Below are 21,564 nucleotides of genomic sequence, written 5' to 3' on the forward strand. Positions count from 1 at the left end.
ATGACAAAACAAAGATCAATCAAACATTTTGTATTTATAATTGGAATATTATATATTTCCTAAAAAATGTTAAACACCATATTTAGAGCGTTTTTACCAATAGGTCCATGTATGGAAGCTAATTTCGTTCGATTGATATATATCGTGCGAAATTTGGCGAGAATATCAGTGGTCATGACACATGAGGCTTGCAGAAGACATTTGGTCGGTTTTGGGAACCGTATAAAAGTCGGCAAAACTGAAGTAATAAAAATTCCACAATTCAGGTGTCGTCTCATTTTAGGTTTTGCGTCTCTCTCTTTATTTCCCTTTTCTTTTTCTCACTTCACACTCCAAAAAAAAAAAAAAAAAAACAAAAAAACAATTCCGTGGAGAATCTTCTTCTTCTATGTAAGACCAACATTTTTTTTTATTATGCTTAAATGTTTCGATCGAAATTTAATATTGTTTGATACTGTTTTTGTAATGCCGATTGATATTTAGATCGTTTTTTTATTCTTGATTTACTATTTCGATCCATACCTGTGGTTGATTAACATCACTCTGCTTAATCTCGTTGATTCACCTTTGGATTTGCAATACTGTAATCTTACTTGTTTATTTATTCAGTTTTGATTGCTTTAAACTATTGTTTCCTGATCATCATTGTTGATTCGAGCTTATAAATACCAACCATAATAAATATATGTGTTGTCGGAAGCGATTTCAGTTTGCTATAAATGTGTCCAGATGTCGATTAATTAGCAATCGTATACGCCCTTTTTCTATTGGTTAATAAGTAGTGATTTGGATTTGGTTTGAATTTATAACTATTTTTTTTTTGACTGAATTTATTCGATTTGTTGCGATATTATGGTAACAAAATCTACTGAATGACGTGGAATACAAATGTGGCATAATTTATTTGACCTATTCACCAAGTCATTTAGTTACTTAAAATCCCAAGGAAATTTCAATATAAACGGGACAAAAAGTCATTTAACTTTTAGTTGATAACTGAGAAAGTTATTGAACAATCAACAAGTAAGTATGTGAAAATTCAGGGTACAACTGATATATATATATATATATATATATATATATATATATATATATATATATATGTATGTATGTGTAATGCTAGAGTCGTCCACTTGACTTGTAGCATCTCAAGCGTAGTCATTCCCAATTTTACAAAGGCAAGATATCTATCTAATAGTAGCGACCTCATTAGAAAAATTCTCTACACCCTTTTACATATACAATTTATCAGCTGAAACAAGAATGCGTCAGTAGGGTTATCTAATTGGGATGATTACCATAGAGAGAGCGTATTCAGATACTAAGGGATATCTCCACAACATATAACAAACATCTATTTTGGTTGAATTCGACTGCTGAAAATTGGCATGGCTGTGGTATTTGTCCATGCTATTTCTGGGATCTCAGCAGATGCAGTATACCACAGTACTTTGTACCATGCTCCATACAAAAGACGTAATCGTTTACATGATGCAGTAACTGCATCGACAGACGATTTGCGGAGAGCCGTTTAATCACTTTAATCTATGAAAAATCCCCGTAAGTACGGATTATGGGCCATGAAGAGTGCAACTATGGTTGGGGATAAATGTCATTTACTTCTTCAATTCTGTAGACTTCCATACATGTTAAGATTTAGAGGTCAGTACTCTATACGAGATTTTCAGATTATATGCATTAAACAAGGGGAAAATATTTGCAATGAGGCGATGTTTTGAAATTGCGCACCCTAAATTTAATACCAAGACTGGGGTAAATTTAGCATTTTCATTTCAACGGGCATTTGCCATCACAACCTAGATGTTAGATTGTTAATGACATTTCCCACAATTCTGTGTTTGAGATTTCATTGCTCTCCTTATTTCTTTTTCTATCATAGTTGTAGTCGGTTGTCATTTTCCTTTTACATGCGTGTTTATATTTCGTTGGAACGCTGTCTCTTTTCTTTTGATAGAATGTTTCTGTAAAGATAGGTGGCCCTTTATTTGTTTTATGGAAATATTCATTTATCTTTGTACCTTTTGATTCTCAATGAGAATCTTCTATTTCGTGATGTATATATATTTTGATCTTTTAACTTAATTGTAATTTTTGCAATTTTTCTTCTCAGGGACAATGCGTAATTAGTCGAACCAGTGCTCCTATTGTGGAGGAAATTCCTATTCACGAGCCAGCTTCACAAGCCCTTTTTCTTTTGAGTCCACTTTTATATTTTGAGCGTCTATTGTAACATGGAACAGTTTCAGATTGATATATAGAATGCTATACATTTGTAAATAATCCAACTTTACTGTGGTAGTACTATTCATTTCAGCTTTTCAACTTGGTTGGCTCTCTGATGTTTTGAATTGAAATGGGAATTGTTGCACATTGCTGTTTTTTGCTAAACATATCACTGCATCTTGTGGTAAATTTGTAGATGTTTCATGGATATTCGTGGAATGGAGAAACAGTGACTTCTCTTAAGGTGGATTCTTAAATTAGCTGATTTTTTTTGGAACCAACATCTGACACCAATGGAGAGCTTAGCGCAACTGGAAGCATTGTGTGATAGGCTATACAATTCACAGGACTCAGCTGAACGAGCGCATGCTGAGAGCACTCTGAAATGCTTTTCTGTAAACATTGATTATATATCACAGTGTCAGTACATCCTGGACAATGCATCGACTCCGTATGCGTTGATGTTGGCTAGTTCGAGTTTGCTAAAGCAAGTGACGGAGCACAGCCTCTCTTTGCAGCTTCGCCTGGATATCCGTAATATTCTCATTCTAGTTTCGCATGTTTATGCATAACTTTTTGTTTCAGGATGAGTTTGTAGAAGTGGCTCCATTCTCTGGCGAAGCCGAATTCCTTTTTGTTTGTCCTATTACTTATAAACTTATAATGGTGTTACTGTTTCATGCAACTCGCGGCTTTATATTTTCCAATTATGATATCTATTTAATGCATGAATAAATTTAAAATGAACGTGATAAACTTACTTGGCAGTGCAGATGTTTTACATACTATCATGCTTGAGCCAGAGTTGTATAATTTTGACAGATGAAGTTTTCAAGTCCATGACCACCCTGATACTTTTAATATGTAATAAATTTATTTTCATTTACATATTTTCTAAACTCATTTATCTGCGCTATCTGAAGGAAACTACTTGATAAATTATCTGGCCACCAGAGGACCTGAATTGCAGCCTTTTGTCATTGGATCACTAATTCAACTCTTTTGTCGAGTTACAAAATTCGGATGGTTTGATGACGATCGATTCAGGGAGGTGGTCAAAGAGGCAATGAACTTTTTGAGTCAGGTGACACGACTTTTGTTCTTTCTTTATTATTTTTTTGGCCAGTAAGATAAGTGTTCATATCAATCTGGTGTTCCTTGCTTGTATGGTCTTATCTTGCTGTGCAGTTTGGTTTATGTAGATGAAAGTATAGCTATCCTTTGAGTTTCTTCTTATTAGCAAATATAAAAAGTTCACACATATTTTGCCTTTGAATTGTAAGACCGACCTTGCCGACAAACTGTTTTGGTCGGATAGCGATATGTTTGTACTATATTTCCGTGGCAAAGAAAGAAAAGAAAATTCTTTTCAAGGGCTCTGGTTGTTTCTTGGTAGTTGGTCTTGCTGTCAATATTTTTTATCAAAGATGACCGATATTCAATAGGCGTGCCACTTCCAAACTACAATGAATTATTCAATTTGCCCCCTTATTCATGACTTTTGAGTTTTCATTGGGATTGATGTCAGGACATGATCACACCCTTACCCCTTTAAGGCCAATATTTAACCTACAAGTTGAATTATATCAGTCCTATGTATAAAGGATGTCTTAAGGACTTTAAGGCCACTTAATATGAAGATATATTTCCATTAATTATTCTGCAGTTATATCCAATCCAGACTTTTGATAGTATATATTTAATGCATAATGATGCTATTGTGAAAGCATCTGGACAGATGCAGATAGTTTTGCTCTTTATTAGATTACCAACTATTTTCTTTTAGCTGCAATTAAAACAAACACAAAATTGCTGGTGTAAATGCAATTGAAGCTTAGCTAGACTTGATTACAGGCTTAAGATTTTTTAGAAACAGTTTACATGAAGCTCCTTTTTGTATAAGTCATTGTTCTCAGTTCTCACACGGATCCAACTTCTTTTAACCTTTATATTTGTGATTACTTTTTGATCAGGCTACATCAGACCACTATGCGATTGGGCTGAAGATATTAAGTCAACTCGTGTCTGAAATGAACCAGGTTTGTCACGTCAATGGTTCTTATAAATCTCGAGTGGAAATGGTATATAACGTATGTTCGATTGAAAATATATCCTTTTATTGCTTTTTGAAGAATATTAGTAAATTACTGCTCAATTGTGGAACTGTTGCTACAAGTCATATGGAGAATTTTTGTTGCAAGTCATATATCCTTTTAACGTGTGATGTGAGTAGAGTACTAAGAGTCATCTAACTTTTCTTATGTAACTTTGCATGTGGTGCCACACTACTTAATGTAAATAGTGGGTTTATATTAGAAACACCCTCACTTTCCTTTTTTGTTTCTTTCCTTTCCTTTCTTTTTTTGTGATTGATATAACCCAATCCAATAAAATAATTCAAGAATTTACAAACATTAGAGTAGGAGCCCAACAAAGTTACACAAATTAAAAATTAGCTGCTTACTTGCTAGCCAGTCAATCAATTAGGGTCACATAACTAGTGTTATGGACCTTTGAAACAAATGCCAGAGCGTTTTTAGATATATAGCATTAATGACTCTTGTCTTCGTGAATGCGAGGATAAGGGGACAGAGGCCAGTTGAGAATTTAAGGATTTCTCTGATGTGGAGGGGATGTCGGAATTGACTTTGATTGATAGGCTGGACAGTGTAGGCAATTTGGGGTGGCAGTTTGGAGTGGCTGCTGGGTTTGTTCTGTGCTTATTCTGGGTTCCCTCTCTGTGGAACATTGGGTTCAGTCTGTTATTTTTCATTCGGTTGTTTAGCTTTTATTTTGTTGCTTGTTGGTCTTTGTATTTTTCTTTGGTTCTTTCTTTGTTGTTTTGTTAGGGCTCTGGTGTTTGGTGTAGGGGTAGGGCTCTGGTGTTTGGTGTCCTGGTCCTAAGAATTAGCTACTGGTTGATCTTAGGTGTTAATGTAATTGAACAATTTTATCTATATATATTGGTTCTTATGGGTCAAAAGAGAAACAAAAATGTCTCTTTTCTTCGTAATATTACTCGCATTTTTGAATTTCAATATTATTTGGCTGAATTGGGCCTAAGACTTTAGTCTTTTTGAAAAAAAAAAAAAAAAAAAAAAAAGTTTGATGTTATCCTTTTGGTTATAGCAGTGAATACATTTTATCTATAACGAAAAAGAAACTCCGGCTATTGACTAATTAACGCCCCTCTGTTCATTTCTCATCTCCTATTTTTTTCAGCCGAATCCAGGATTACCGTCAACGCATCATCGAAGGGTCGCATGCTCTTTCAGGGATCAGTCTCTCTTCCAAATATTCCAGATATCTTTAACTTCATTGAATCAGCTGAAAAATGATGGTAATGAGCTCTATCTTACTTCTTAGTTGTAGAGATTGCCATCAAAGTACCAAACTATATTATTATTTTTGTACCCTTTCCATTTTATTCTTGTTGAAAACAAATTTTAGAGCCGAACCAAAGCGAGTTGTACTTGCTGGCTCAATTTTCTTGTTTATTTATTTATTTTTTATAATTGTATGTATACATTGAATATCAAAAGTAAATCACACGAACGTAGTAGATGACAAGCGCGGTGCAAATTGTGCTGCTAGTTCTTTCTAAATGGCAAAACCTATACTCCTAAACAGTTTTCACCTTGTTGAAAAACGAATTTGTAGATTTAATTTATTTTAGCAATTATTTAATGTTTCTAATCTCTGCAAATTTCTTGCTGAGAATGTACATTTTCATTTTTCCCACCAGAAAGTTTCATTTTTCAATAAAAAAAAAGTTTCTTAAAGGAAACCCAACTGAGATATGGTTACTACAGAAATAGGCAGAAGCTAAATAACGATTGTGTCTTGAATCCTTTTGCTATAAAAGAGATCAGGATAGACTACTCTTTACTTGAGAACAACTCCCCCTCCCTACACACACACACACACACCAACAACAACAACAACAACAAAAATCTCCCTCCCTCTTTTGCACTTTTGAATGGGAAAATGACATGGCGGAGAACATTTTTTATATTCTTTTAAATCTCACGTGTAACGTTTGTCTTTAATTATGTAAGTAGCATTAATTACAAATGGTGTCCTGTGGCCCACTGGTTAAGATTTGGGAGGTTGGGCCAAAGTCTTGGGTTCGATTCCCACCTTCATTGGGTAAAGGGAATTAAAGGGATTAGGGAATAAAGTTCTCACTTTTAAAAAGAAAAAAAAAAAGAAGAAGAACAAGCATCAATGGGCACAACAATAATATGTCTCTTCTGCTTTTTTGCAGTTGAAAGCAACAAGCATCTTTAGGTGTATCATTTTTTTGATGTTGATGTTCAATGATAGATTCACTGTTGGGTGTTTAGGCTATGATGGTTATGTTCTCTGTTTTCTTAGCTTCTCTTCCATTGTTGTGATGCACAGTTGCAAGCAGGTTGCAGGAACTGGCACTCTCGCTTTCTCTTAAGTGTTTGTCTTTCGATTTTGTGGGGACATCTCTAGATGAAAGTTCCGAAGAAATTGGTACTGTGCAGGTACAAGTTGATTCATTTGAATAGACATTTTTGTTTCAAATTTATCCCCCCCCCAAAAAAAATAAAAATAAAAAATCAATGAGAAGTTTGTTTGAAGATGAGATATGGATGATTCATGCTTCCTGTTCACTCACCACAGGTACCATCTTCTTGGAGGGCAGTCCTGGAGGATCCTTCAACTCTGCAAATCTTTTTTGATTACTATGCAATCACTAATCCCCCTCTCTCCAAGGAGGTTAGAATATTAAATATTTCTTTTTGTTTGCTTGAAGTTTTTCTCCCTAGGTGATCTTTGTGAGAGAAGAATCATTTTGTGGTGACTATAGTGCGAATTGCATTAGTGTCACATGTATTTATTTGTTATATACTTCCTCCACTGCGCTGCACTAGATCCTACAACATTCCGATAACCATTTTAGTTATTTTTTAATACTTTAGGCTTTGGAGTGCTTGGTGCGACTAGCTTCCGTAAGACGTTCTCTATTCACAAATGATACCGAGCGTTCAAAGTTTCTGGCCCATCTTATGACAGGAACTAAAGAAATTCTACAAACAGGGCAAGGTGGTACTTTCTTTTACTTGAACAACTGCTAGTTATGCTGCACTTTCCTTCTTTGTTTTGTTATGTTTTGTGGTCAGTCACTGATTGATGTACTATCTTGACAGATTTTGTTTAAAGCTTTTCATGCATACAATTATATGGCAACTTGTATTGGTTTTATATTTATTTTTCTGCAAGTATACATATAGTAGTTACAGAATAACAATAATTTTCCCCTCTTCATTAATTATTACATCTACATATCTCCACCGGCCTTGGGCTATGGGGAGATAGACCAAAAGTAATTGCACAACAACAAAATCTATATGGTGAAGTTCTTTCATGAAATATTGGACAAGCAATATGCTGGGTTGGTACTTCAGGACAATTAGATTATTGCAAACATTCTTTACATTATTGTTCCCTATAAACTTATAAAGTTACATTCTTTTGTTAAGTGACCTGCACACAATTGACAGTTGAATCAGACGGGGATGGATATCTTAAATCTTTGTCCACCTTACGACATTTTGTGTCAGTTAACCCGGTTTTATTTTTCATTTGGAGTACTTGTCTTCTGTCTTATGACAAGCATTGGGTTCAACCGCATATCATTTTGGAAGCTTTGAGAAATCAACTAATATTGGGAGTCCTTGCTCGGCCATGCATGATTGCATCCCTTTGTTTGAATTTTCTCTAATAATTGTAGTTTCTTTTTTCTAGTAGTGATTTTGTGTTTGTCTTTTCCTTTGTTGTATCTGAGTGGGATAGCTCATCCTACGTATTTTGACTTTATGGTTATATATACACATCACATTTTACCGATAAAAAAAAAGAGAGAAAGAAATCAACTAATATTACACACTTGCATCTAAGGCCAAGTGGTCACTGCAACACATTTGGAATATGGTTGGAATATGGGCATTGTAGAACTGTAGAAGGAAAGAAACAGAAAAGATGTTCAATTTGGAAAATAGATCCTTGGAATCGGGTCACCTAGGGATATGTATCTATAAACGTTTTAGATGCTGTTGACTGGCAGATCTGTCTGCTGTAGTTATTTCTTCCGAGCACGTATGGAAAAGTTTAAAGACCAATATCTGTATTGGAAATTAACTATTTAGTAATTTATTTTGGTTAACTCCTAGATTTCTACTTCTTTTTTATTTCTATCTGCCTCCGAGGCTAAGATCCATAATGTCTAGAAAGTAGAAACGAGTTGTACTGATGCCAAGACTAGGATTGAAGAACTTAAATACTTCTAAGATATAGCACTTAAACCAGAACTACCAGGATTACCCCTTGAAACGCCATTATGCCCGTTCAATCCAGTTCTGAAGGAAAACTCACCAGATAACATTTTACCAGTGCAACTTGACTTGGTATTCTATCGATTAAAAAAAAGCTTGGCTTCATCACCTGTTAGTTCTGATAGCTCGAGAAGAATCACCTTTCATTGAAACAATGCATATAGCTTTACAATTTTATCAGATGCAACCAGCTGTTTTTAGGTTTTAACTTCAAGAAAATCGTAGTTGCGTATAATTTACATAAAATACTGGTGTTAGTTTACTATCTGAAACTCCTTTAGATTGAAAGCATATTTTTGGTTCTACTCCCGTCGAATTGATAATGCCACGTAATGCTACTATTGGAAAAAAAGAGGTTATACTACCTCTATGTAAAAATGGCTGTGCAATGGAATAATTTTTACTTCCTTTTTGCTTTCTCCTTCAACTTTTAAATAGTTCAATATCTGAAAATGTGATTCAGGACTCGCTGATCATGAGAACTACCATGAGTACTGTCGTCTCTTGGGACGTTTTAAAGTGAATTATCAGGTATTATGTGCTTCTTTTATACATATTTACCTCTCTCTCTCTCCATGCTATGGATAGTGAATAGGTGCAGTATAGTTGTGTAAGCAGGATTAAATTTTACACAGATTTGAGTCAAAACGAATGCATTTTCTTCATTTGTTAAAAACACATTTTGTCCGAATGTGAAATGAGTATAATGAATTTTAATGAGGAAGAGGCTAGAATGAGACTACAGCAAAACAAAATTACATGGACTGATTTTAATGGACTTCTTCTGTCGTTGAAGTCAAGAGCGGGGAGTTGACCTTATATTGAAGTGACCTTACAAAGTTACATGAGTTGTGTACATGAAATTTGCGCTTTCTATGTAGTAATAATCCATGCACCACACCTGATAGTGACTTTCCGGGAAAAAGAGACACCGTCTCCAAAATTTGTCTACCAGGAAGTTTCATTCTTCGCTGACCTCCTATTTTCCTTTTCTTCCCCCAACTGTCATCTCTGTAACTCGAAGAATGCTCAAACCTTGATTCTGGAAACAACATTTTTCCCTTGTTATAGAAGCTATAGTGCTAAATGATAGAGCAAGGTCTTTTAAGTCATTTTTTCGTTTTGAGTAGCTCGTGTATGATTATCATGTTTATTGTTTTTATGGAATTACACAGTTGTCGGAGCTGGTTAATGTGGCTGGCTATAGTGACTGGATTCACTTAGTAGCAGAACTGACATCAAAATCACTGCAGTCATGGCAGGTCAGTGGACGTGCATCTTTCCACTTAAATATCATTCAGAAGTGTTGAGACTTGAGAAGTAATCTAACTCCGCCAACTTTTTTACAGTGGGCCAGCAGTAGTGTATACTACCTTTTAGGGCTGTGGTCTAGATTGGTGACATCTGTACCTTACTTGAAAGGAGACACACCAAGTTTGCTGGACGAGTTTGTGCCTAAAATTACTGAAGGCTTTATCACATCTAGATTTGACTCCGTACAGGTAGTCCGACATGTACTTATTTCACTTCTCTGATTGGTAAATGGAGATTTCATGTTAATAACTTCAAGTTTCTCTACTTTTATATTTCCATGCTCGCAGGTTGGATTTTCTGATGACGTCTCTGAAAATCCTCTGGACAATGTTGAACTTCTTCAGGATCAGCTTGAATGCTTTCCTTTCCTTTGCAGATTCCAGGTTCAGTCATTCGGATAAAACCTGTCCATGAATTCTTAAGTATTTTAGCTATCTTAGTGTTGGAGAAACTCTCTCTCTCCAACAAGCAAACAGATAATGATAATAAAATAAAATGAACAGTCCTGACCCCACGAATGCAATATTCTTCAACGCATCCACTCATAAGAATTTGTTAGCACTGTGAGGTCTTCCTTTATGCTAACCTTGTTCCTGGTTTTCACGAATTGCAGTATGAAAGCAGTAGTATGTATATTTTAAAGGTTATGGAGCCTATTCTTCAAACCTATACGGTATATTCTCCTCACAGTACATATTATCTGTTCAATTATATGGATATTATCTAATGCCTCTATTTTAATTTTGGGATTTTATAAAGGAAAGATCAAGAATCCGTGGAGATAATAGTGAGTTATGTGTGGTTGAAGCAAAACTTTCTTGGATTATTCATATTATTGCTGCTATTCTGAAGGTCAAGCAAAATACTGGTTCAAGGTAGTGAAGTTTCTTTACTCTGAAACAGAGTCATTTCAGCCGGGTGTTATTATTGTTAGTATATTGTCTTACACTTGTGATGTTCTCATCGTGCAGTGCGGAATCACAAGAAATAATTGATGCGGAACTTTCAGCACGTGTTTTACAGTTAATAAATGTGACTGACAGTGGACTGCACACTCAGGTACAGTGCTAGGCAAATATATTGCAATTTATAAACCTTAAGTTCTCAATTGAGTGCTGCTGTCTTTCGTTTAAAATGCAGATATCATTTCTATTTTGGTACTCATTACAATCTTGTATGCCACTTGTTATGGTAACGTGAGAGGAGTTACTAGACAAAGAAAGAGTGTTGCGGTGGTAGACTAATCCTAGTGATAATCTGCCCTGTATTTGTTTTCTCAGAGCTACTAGTATGCTCCCTATATTCTTGGAGGATGAGACTTGTAAATTTTAGGAGTCCCGAGGATGTGAAGAATTAGTTGATTTTAATGTGCATACTTGGATAAGGGCAACTTGATTGTAACATTTTTGTTGTTGTCCTTATCTACATGATATCCTAAAGTTAGTTGTGCATGATATTTGTTATCAAGGAGTGTTTTAGCTAATATATTAAGTTCAAAAGAACTCAATACCTTTGGTGGAGAAATTTTAGTAAAGCTCAAACTCCTACTGCAAGGAGGCCTTTCATCTTTCTCTGTGCTGTGAGTTTATATATCGTCATTTACTCATTTTAATTAAAATCTCTCTAAAGATAGAAATATAATGTTGTACTGCCTCTTAATTGTCTGATCGCGGCAAATTATGCTAGAATCATTTGCAGAAGTGGGTGATGCATCATGTTATGCCTTAAGGAAGTAAGAAAAGGAGATGTTAGAAAATAAAACCTGTCATTTACCTCAAGTCCCCAACAATCTCATCCTTGTATCCTCTCCTCACCATTTCTTGAGTGTATTGTGTTAATAGGTGTGGTACCTCCTATATATTTTTAAGATAAAAAAGGCCCCATTGTTTGATGAAATTATATCTGGACAGTGTTGTTTATTTTCATTCACATAGGAATTAAATGCTATTATTTGTTTCCCAGCGATATGGTGAATTAAGCAAGCAAAGACTAGATCGTGCAATTCTCACATTCTTTCAACACTTTCGAAAGTCATATGTAGGTGATCAGGCAATGCACTCTTCTAAGGTAAATGCATTTTTTTTTAAATATATGTATTTATTTTTAACAGTCTAAACTTTGTTGTGTATTCCCTCATTGTTCTTATCTTTGCTGCAGCAGTTATATGCCAGATTATCTGAGCTTCTTGGACTCCATGATCATCTTTTATTACTAAATGTTATTGTTGGTAAAATTGCTACAAATCTTAAGTGCTACTCTGAGGTAATGGCTTGACGATGTATTTGTTTATTTATCTTTTTCCCTTTCTCTGTTGGCTTGATGTTTGGATATATTGTTACACACTTGATTTTGTGCAGAGTGAGGAGGTTATTGATCATACCTTGAGTCTGTTTTTGGAGTTGGCATCTGGGTTGGTTCTTTTACCATGTATTTTAATTTGGAAAATTAGATTCTGTCTTGTTGGAAAACTTAATTATATTTGCTATAATATTAAGTTGTGCTATTGTAATTATCTGCAGGTATATGACTGGGAAGCTGCTTTTGAAGTTGGACACCATTAAATTCATAATTGGACATCATACGGTAATTTCACATCTCAAAAGTTTATTAAATTATTTATTCTTTTTATTGCTTAGTCTTGTACTTTCGTGACATGTATTATGTGGATCTAATATGGTACAATAATTTGGTCTCTTGGTTTCATTTCCAGAGGGAACACTTTCCTTTTCTAGAACAACATAGATGCTCACGGAGCAGAACAACCTTCTACTACACTATTGGGTGGTTGATTTTCATGGAGGATAGTCCTGTGAAGTTTAGATCTTCCATGGATCCTTTGTCTCAGGTATATTAACTGTATTTTAACCTGTTTTAAATTTAAAACAAGTTCAGTTTTGGATTGTTTTTATTTGTAATTCCATATCACTGATTTAGTGCATAAGATATATAGTACACTATAAGTAGATAGTTGTTGCCGATCGCTTACATTATTACAGGTCTTCATCTGATATGAAGTTAGTGTTAATGATATACAGGTCTTCCTCAGTTTGGAAGCAACACCTGATTCCATGTTTCGCTCTGATACTGTTAAATATGCATTAATTGGGTTGATGCGAGACCTCAGAGGGATTGCAATGGCAACAAATAGGTGATTCTCATTTCGATCTATGACAATGCGGTTTGTGTGACTAAGGGTTTATTGGTCTTTATATGCTACTTACATATCTTTTCAGTCGGAGAACGTATGGGCTTCTGTTTGATTGGCTATATCCTGCACACATGCCACTTATCTTAAGAGGCATCTCACATTGGACAGATACTCCTGAGGTTTGCTGCAATACTTGTCATTTCCTACTATTTTTTATTATGAAGCATTTAACATGCTGTATCATTTTCGCTTCTCTTCTGTTAAGTTTTCTGCAAACATTTTAAAATCAATTGAAGACTTTGTTATGTGAATGTATTAACTTTTGAAGTGGCAAGTTTTCTTTCACAATAATTGTGATTGTGATCTGTCCCAGAATTCATGTAATTAGCTTGCGGTAATTGTTCTCAGCATATTGAGAATCTCGATGTAGACTGGTTAGATGGAAAGTGATCTTGTTTGTGAAGATTGACAATTTGTCCTCATACTGATGAAGGTTGTCTATTTTTGGAGGAATGTGATTTAATCACGAGAAGTTTTATGAAAGTGTATGTTACAACTTGAAGTGCGAAGGCCTGTCGAATTAATTAGGGTGTCAACCAGTTTGGATATATTTGCTTCCATCTAACGGTAGGTAGGGACATGCGGAATCTACACATGTTCCAATTTAGTGTTGAAGGAAGAAAAGAGTACTGTAGGTTCATGGAGTCGATTGAGGCCAAAAAATGCAGAGTAATTTTGAGGAATTAATTTGAGGATGGGAGTTGTAGGCAGGTTTCATTCCTCAGCATAGAGAGTGTGGGGAAGGGAAATTGAGTGGAGTGACAAAGACAGGTTTCATTCCTCAGAGGTTATTTCTTGGTAATGCCCGTAAGTGCAGGCAACAACTTCATGAGAAAAGACCTTAAGTGTTGAAGGCTCTGTTGTTTGGATGGAGTTACTTCCATGGGGAGTGATGCTAAGCACGAATAATATTCGTACATGAATGAGGAATGGTGTTTAATCATATCTATGAAAAGGAAAAATCAAAAGGGTTTGAAACTTGGTTAATTGCAATAAAAGAATTGGAAAGAAAGAAGTAGAAGAAGAAGAAAAGGAAAAAGAAGATATGCTCTATTTTTTTTTTTTCTTTTCGATCTGTAAAAGTTATATTTCATTCTTATTAAAAGTGTTACAAACAAGATAGCTAGCACTTACCAAGGAACTAAGAATAGCTAACTAGATTCCCACATGATTTCCAAATTCAAAATTGTACTACGAAACTAGACTCTCAATCACAAATAAAATCAAGAAATATCAACTCCCTAGAAATGGCGACATTCGTTGACCAATCATAAAATAGCTCCTTAATATCCACCAAAGTCTTGTGCATTTCCTTTTCCCTCTTCTCAAACACCCTCTGATTGCGTTCCAACCATATCCCCCACACTGCCTTTGGAAATTGTTTACTCTTGCATCCCCTTTTTCATTCTGGAACAATTATTTGTGATGTCTATCTATTCTTGGCCGTTTGATTTTTAGTGTACTTATTGCTTTCTTATTTTTGAATTAATTCATTATTTATTTTCAACCCTTTTCATCTTAAATCTTTTGTATGGCGCAGGTTACAAATCCATTGTTGAAATTTATGGCAGAGTTTGTACTGAATAAAGCACAACGGCTCACTTTTGACTCCTCATCCCCTAATGGCATACTACTTTTCCGTGAAGTCAGCAAAGTCATTGTTGCCTATGGGTCAAGGATACTAACTCTTCCCATTCCTGCTGATATCTATGCTTTCAAGTACAAAGGGATATGGGTTTGCTTAAATATCCTCTCTAGGGGTAAGTACACCACCTCTTTACTTTGCCATGCTTGCAAGGTCTAGTGTCCAAGCTAAGCCTTGGTTCTGAAGGCACATACATTGTCAGCATATTCAATTATTTCTATTAGTCTGTACTCTTGTTTTCCCTGGAAACAACCCTTTTGGAGATGGCTTAAATGACTCTCGCACATGGTCCAATTAGCATCAGTCAAAGGTGTTATAAGTCTCTACATTTTGACCGTGTCCAAAACAATCTTTAGTCTAATAATATTTTACATTGTTAATAATCTTTTGTACTATGTTTCTAGTAATGTATTGCTAGTCAAAAAAATAGTAGTCTCACTGGCATCCGTTGTGTTTGGCACATATGATCTGTGTTCTTATTTGATTAGACTTGCATCACGTCACTGTTTTCCAGCTGCTTAGGTGGCATATTAGTCGCATTAATTGGTGACATGTGCATTTATGATGTTATTGACCTTGTTATTCTGTACAATCCTCTGACAGCACTTGCCGGAAACTATGTTAATTTCGGTGTTTTTGAGTTATATGGTGATAGAGCACTTGCTGATGTGCTTGATATTTCTTTGAAGATGATACTTTCAATTCCTCTGGCAGACATACTAGCTTTTCGTAAGGTATGATTATTTATATACTTATATCTTGTTACCCGGTTATGTGGAAGTTTTTGTCTGGTCAAATATTGACGGTTTTGGACTTGCTTGTATTGCCCTGTCTAGTATCAATGACTTTTTCTTTGGAATCGTTATGAGATACTTCAAGTGTTTGATGCCCCTATTTTATTCTATTAGTTTCTGGTTGCCGAAATACATGAGGTGCAAGAAATGAGGAAATTTTTAAAGAGTTGCTATCTTTTAATGTATGATTGTAAAGGGTAGAATGCTCCACAATCGACACCTTTCAGAAGAACAGACCTTTATAACCGAAGAGACCAACATGTATTTCACTGACTGAGGAACCACAGATTAACTCACAAAGTGACTCCAGATCTCCCATGGGAAAGGGACAAATGGTTGAAAGTGTGACTAACTGACTTGCCGTTAGCCATATACAAAGGGAAAAAGTTAGCAATTAATTTCTTTCTCCTAAATAAGCTATCTATGGTCAAAATATTTTTTTGAGTTGCACACCACGTGAAAAAGGAGATATGGCAAGGTTATTTTTGCTGACCGACTATAAGAGCTAGGAAAATCAAGAATATGCTACCTCAACATGACGACATTAATAGGGAGATGAGCAGCTAGGGAGAAATAAAAGGGATTTTATTGAGAATCTCCCATGCTCGTCTATAGCCCAAACCAGAACTTTTCTTTATGGTCTTAGAGCTGAAATCGTCTCCAACGTCAACCTGAGGGCGGCAAAACTGTGCATTTTCACAATCTATCATGGCAACATAAATGCCCCAAGTTCCAACTCAGGTTACCATTATTTAATTGCATGAATTCCCAAGTAGGTTCATTTTTGAAAATTGAGATGGCCTAGTCTTGCGAATTGAGTAAACTTAACATGTTTCCAATTTGAGTAAACTTGACTAAAAAAAAGGTTATTTAGCCCAATTTTGTGTTTATGTTAAAATTAGATGATACATCACATGATGATTGATGTACATTTGGAGGTTGTACTGCTTCTTGTCAATTGTGTTTAGTTAATTATTTCTTGGTAGTTTTCAAATTTATTCAGTTGAGTATGGGATTTTTGTCCATTTTGATCCCGATTACACTGTTTTCACCTTCCAGCTTACAAAGGCTTACTTCGCCTTTTTGGAGGTTCTGTTCAGCAACCATATTGTTGCCATGTTGAATCTTGGTACACCTACTTTTATGCATATTGTTGGATCACTGGAATCGGGACTTAAAGGACTAGATGCTAGTATTTCATCACAGGTATGCACATGTTATATTATGTAGTTTGTGTTGTACCTATTTATTATATCTTTTTTTCTCCGTTTCTGCTAATCTAGTACGGTTCACTGTAAGGGCTGAAGTTCACTAATTTAGTTTGTGATTCATCTTTTCTTTATAAAGATAAAAATAAAAAATAAAAAATTAGCTGTTTTTTCCCCAGAACTGACCAAGTTTTGTTTTCACGTCAGTGTGCTTGTTCGGTTGATAGTTTGGCTGCTTTTTATTTCAATCATATTACATTGGGGGAAGCACCCACATCTCCGGCTTCGATAAACCTGGCTCGGCATATAGCGGAGTGCCCCAGTTTGTTTCCAGAAGTGAGTTACTGTCTTTTATAGGTTCTCTCATTTGCAACCATTGTGATACTTATTTTACTGCCTGTTAGAATAATCACATCTTTATTGTGTTGCTTATTCTTTCTCCAGAATAGTGTTTTAACGTTTGTACAACATGCTATTGCAATTTATCCGTTTTGCTTTTGATCTGATAATACTCTTCAGCTCTGCAGATTAAAAAAGAAAAAAGAAAAAAAAGTCAATAATAGAAAGAAAAATCTCAATGTGGCAAAGATGATCGTGTGGAACATGGACTAGTATTTATAAAAATCTAAGATCTGAAGTTTAAGATGTAGGGTATAATTTAAATTCTAGCAAAAGGTTTTCAGGTTTCATGCTTGATTCTGTTTTTGGTGAAAGTTGTTTCTCATCCTGTCTGAATAAAAGAAATTTGAACACTATTGATTTTTATACAGAAGCGGGAATAACCATGTGCTGCAACTTTATATTATTCTTTACATATTTCTTTTTAAACTGTTTTCTTGTTTTGGTTAAATCCCATTATCGTTAGACTTGATTTGGAACAGTCATATTGGATACTGAACGATGTTGGTATTATCCATCCTGTCCATTACAGATATTGAAGACTCTGTTTGAAATTGTTTTATTTGAGGATTGTGGCAACCAATGGAGTCTTAGCAGACCAATGCTGAGCTTGATACTCATCAGTGAACAGGTAAAAGTGTAAAACTGTGGAATCTTTGCAGTCCTTTTCTTTTCTACTTTGGAACTTGAAATAATCATAAAAATAAATAATAATAATAATAATAATGATAAATGATTTCATTAATAAAGATAATGATTTTATTATCACTAGTTCACTACTACTATACCATGATTATTATAATTATACATTATTACTAGTATTATTATGGTACTACTATTACACCAATTACAAGTAACAGTAAAAAGTGTTTAACAAGTAGCACCTGGTCGTTGTATCCTGGCATTACGTGGTTTGTGGGATACTGCATTCGGTTTTTTTGGTTTGGGGGGGAGGGGGTTGGTTAGTCTCCCTACAAATGAGGGATATACGGTGTATCAAAAATAGAAAAAACACACTTACCTTGGGCAGAGACTGATTTTATTTAGTGCTAGGTTACATTGACACGGGCACGCGTGTCGGTGTCCGACACGGATACGGGGTGTCGGATACGGCGAGCAGTTGAAGATCGACATGGGGACATGGATAGGAATAATTAATTAATTTTTTAATAATTATAAATTTATTAAATTAGATGGTAAATCAGAAATTCGAGGTAAATTAAATACAATATGTGTCCGTGTGTGTCCGACACGGATACAGACACGGACACGTGAATACGTATCCAACACAGATTTTTTTCAAAATATGGCGTGTCCATGTAACCTAGATTTAGTGTTGTTTCTATCTTAGTTTCTTATTTGTTTTTTATTCTTGCCAATCTATTACTCGAAAAAAAGCTGATGTTGCCAAGTCTTTGGTACAAAAGTGAGTAGTCAAATACTGCTTGACAACCTGGACCACTCTTGGTAACTTTAATGTCGTTAACATACGCCTGTGACTCTGTAATGTTGCAATATCTTCCTCAACTCTTTTGAAGAAAACTGAGTGACCAACCTTACATGTACTGATTCCATGAAATATAGTATGACACTGTCAAGTACGAAGGGTAGTTGCCTTTTTGATGTGATAAACTAGTGACCTTATACGTCATTCTTTCTTGCGGCAAAATTCTGTGGCCTGTGTATGAACAATCTCTATGCGTGGCGTCGACACCGTACATTTTAACATCCAATTTGTTAGGAGCAAAGCCGTGTGCGGCTGCCAAAGCTAATTGGAATAGAATTTAATCTAGCTAGATTTAGTTTCTTGGCGATCCATGCCATGCATTTTATATTCTCTGGGATCTAGCCCGACCTTCTATTAATCACGTTTTATATCCTTTGGTTACTGTCATGACTTTCTATCAATCAATGTTCCCTAATCGCGAAGAGAGAAATCTCAGCTCTTGCTCAGTTGTAAGACCCAACAAGTCTTTAAATTCTGCTTTTATATTGTATTGACAACAATGGCTCTTTACTCTGCTGCAGATATTTGCTGATTTGAAAGCTCAGATTTTGTCTTCACAAGTAGGCCCTTCTGCCAAATTGATTATTATTCAGACATTTTGTGTTAAAATTTTGAAAATGCTGACAAATAACTAAAAATAAAATAAAAATTGAAGTAAAACAAATAAAAGTTTACCTGGCAAACGGGAGGGGTTGTCGTGGTCTTGGCAGTTGATACCACCACCAAATTCTTTGTCAAAACAATGCAAATCAATCAAATAATTGTTTCCACGACGATGTTTTGATTGATTTAGTAATGTTTACATCGTTGGTGTAAACATCTTTGGAATGAGCCTGCAGTCTTCGCTTTGTTCCAAGTGGATCCTTGGTACAAATTTGTCAATTTATCATCATTTGTTTGATTTGACTGATTTAGTAATGTTAGAAGTATTTGGTCTAGGTGTTACACTTAGGAAATATTCACAGGGTTTAAGACTTTAAGGGTAGAGTTAACCTGGAAATTTGATGATGCCTTTTACTGGCTAAAACATGGTAAGAGGAAAATAATATTTCTTTAAACCAAAGTTGTTTACACCAACCTCCAACATTCTGTATTTGTTAGAAGGACCCTATTTTTTTATAACCAACTTCATTTTCATTTGTAGAAGGTTCTATTATATTGCTAGTGTGCACTATATTGAAAGCTGGTAACTTTGTCTTATATTGTGTGATTGCTACTTCCTCTTATCCTTTTACAGCCAGCAGAACAGCAACACCGCCTTTCTCTTTGCTTTGACAAACTAATGGCAGATGTTACGCGAAGCCTGGACTCGAAGAACAGAGACAAATTCACCCAAAACTTAACCATATTTCGGCACGACTTCCGTGTCAAGTAGCTTAGTGCATTTTGTGGATCCAAAGATACAAAGTTGGAAAGTTCCAAGCTCCCCTACCCCTACAGAAATGATACCTTTAGCTGAGAGTTGTGAAAGGAAGAGCATCATGGAGTTGGAGGTTGTTGTTCTTTTGTTGCCAAGAATGAAGAAGCTTTGGTGAGGTTTTGTGCTCTGCTCAAGGTGGCATTATGTATTCAATGGTGGTTTTGCATGTATATCTGAGGGAAATGGGGTAAACATATTAAAAAATGATGAACAGAATGATGATCTACTAGGGTAGTTTTTACTAGTGCTTATAGCAAAGGCATTTTGTCCGGTGGTTTCCGTGCCCCTTTTTCTGTTTTTATTGTTATGCCTTGCGTTTTAGTTACAGATAGTTGTAAATTGATTCATTAATTGATTTTTTTTGCTTTAATAGAGAAGCAGCAGCATAGAGATCTGTAAATTAACATTTTTTTTTGTCGGACAACCTAATGTGTATGCAGATGAGGGTCTGAGGTTTGGGTCAAACATCAAAGTAATCTGATCTGGCTAACTCGGCAAGCTTAACAGAGTAGAGTGAGAAAGCCGGCCCCCTTTATTTTTTTGTTTGGTGGGGAGAGGGGGTCTGCTTTCTGAAGCATGGGCTTCTGTCTATTTGGCCGGAGTATAGGTGTATATAACGGGGACCAAAAATCACCTCCTACAACCTTCAATAGAAATTTCAAGAAGGTGATGTAAAATGATATCAGAACCATGTTTTGCTTTCCGCGATCCTTTGGGGAGGTTGGATTTGGTGTCAGTTGAAATGGAAGGTCGGCGGGTTTGGTCCAATCAAATGGACCTTGGAAATGGATATGGGTACTAGGAAATGAGTGTGGCTCCAAAGTCCAGATACACCATTAATCTGATCAGCAATATATGTTCGTAGATTTGGACTTGTGTGCTGAGCGCACTCTGGTCTCCTGTTTCTTATAGAAGGGAAATTTTTAGAGAATGACAACAATTTTATGTAGAGATTGTAACTTTGGTTCAATGAATCAAGATTTCTGGATAATAAAATAGAAGATGATGGAAGTAGAGAGAGTAATTTTGCTTGTTCCGGTCTGTAGATATTGTAAAGCAGGCCAGCAGCTTCAGGATGCATATATTTTATTTGGATGTAAGCACTGTATTGTGTATTTCCCTATACATCTGTGATTGGATAATTCATCGGGCAGTATCAGTGGATAACTCCTACTGCAAAGAACAAATCCCAAATCAAACCTCTAGCGGCAAGCCAGGACAGTTCGCATAAACAGACCATAACAGTTTGGAGCTTTTCTCAAGCTATACTTCAGACGAGAAGCTCAATTGTAAATACTGCACATCTTAGACTTCAAACACCAGGACAAGTTTTCATATGCTAGTCCTCCTACATAAAAATGGTGGTTACACAACAGGTTATCACCCTCATCTTGTATAAGTCATATACAACTCCCAAGTTATTTGAAGCGGGACAATGGCTTCCATTTTCATCACTGTGT

At 35.5% G+C, this 21,564-nt stretch overlaps 1 protein-coding gene across 9 annotated transcripts; it reads left to right on the top strand.

Annotated features, from left to right (window-relative positions):
* Positions 1-192: 192 nt before the first annotated feature.
* Positions 193-21,115, top strand: LOC147478943 (ARM repeat superfamily protein). 9 transcript variants are annotated; one of them, XR_015207404.1, is made up of 31 exons: positions 251-390; positions 2,132-2,293; positions 2,441-2,778; positions 3,168-3,328; positions 4,218-4,283; positions 5,467-5,584; positions 6,649-6,758; positions 6,898-6,993; positions 7,197-7,320; positions 9,073-9,140; positions 9,785-9,871; positions 9,959-10,111; positions 10,211-10,306; positions 10,537-10,596; positions 10,683-10,798; positions 10,895-10,982; positions 11,886-11,990; positions 12,081-12,185; positions 12,281-12,333; positions 12,443-12,506; positions 12,634-12,768; positions 12,959-13,071; positions 13,157-13,250; positions 14,672-14,891; positions 15,380-15,510; positions 16,630-16,776; positions 16,986-17,114; positions 17,710-17,808; positions 19,206-19,244; positions 19,922-20,215; positions 20,545-21,115. XR_015207404.1 is itself a non-coding variant. In XM_086582017.1 (30 exons), the coding sequence occupies exons 3-30, from the start codon at positions 2,538-2,540 to the stop codon at positions 20,057-20,059; spliced, it is 3,153 nt and encodes a 1,050-aa protein (XP_086438143.1). In that variant the 5' UTR covers positions 251-390; positions 2,132-2,316; positions 2,441-2,537; the 3' UTR covers positions 20,060-20,510. The 9 variants fall into 9 exon arrangements, 8 of the variants coding, with proteins under 8 accessions (XP_086438137.1, XP_086438142.1, XP_086438143.1 ...); XM_086582017.1 differs by lacking the exon at positions 20,545-21,115 and having other exon boundaries at positions 2,132-2,316; positions 12,084-12,185; positions 19,922-20,510; XM_086582013.1 differs by lacking the exon at positions 20,545-21,115 and having other exon boundaries at positions 19,922-20,510.
* Positions 21,116-21,564: the final 449 nt, after the last annotated feature.

Source organism: Coptis chinensis, chromosome 9 (genome assembly GCF_015680905.1).
Source record: "Coptis chinensis isolate HL-2020 chromosome 9, ASM1568090v1, whole genome shotgun sequence".
In the NCBI taxonomy this organism is placed as follows: Eukaryota; Viridiplantae; Streptophyta; class Magnoliopsida; order Ranunculales; family Ranunculaceae; genus Coptis; species Coptis chinensis.

What these genes read in the sequence shown, in the direction of transcription:
- LOC147478943 (XM_086582011.1), top strand. Translation starts at nt 2,538, where the DNA reads ATGGAGAGCTTAGCGCAACTGGAAGCATTGTGTGATAGGCTATACAAT. An exon ending in AAGCAAAATACTGGTTCAAG is followed by an intron (nt 10,799 to 10,894) that starts GTAGTGAAGTTT and finishes CTCATCGTGCAG; the next exon opens with TGCGGAATCACAAGAAATAA. An exon ending in ATTGCAATGGCAACAAATAG is followed by an intron (nt 13,072 to 13,156) that starts GTGATTCTCATT and finishes ATATCTTTTCAG; the next exon opens with TCGGAGAACGTATGGGCTTC.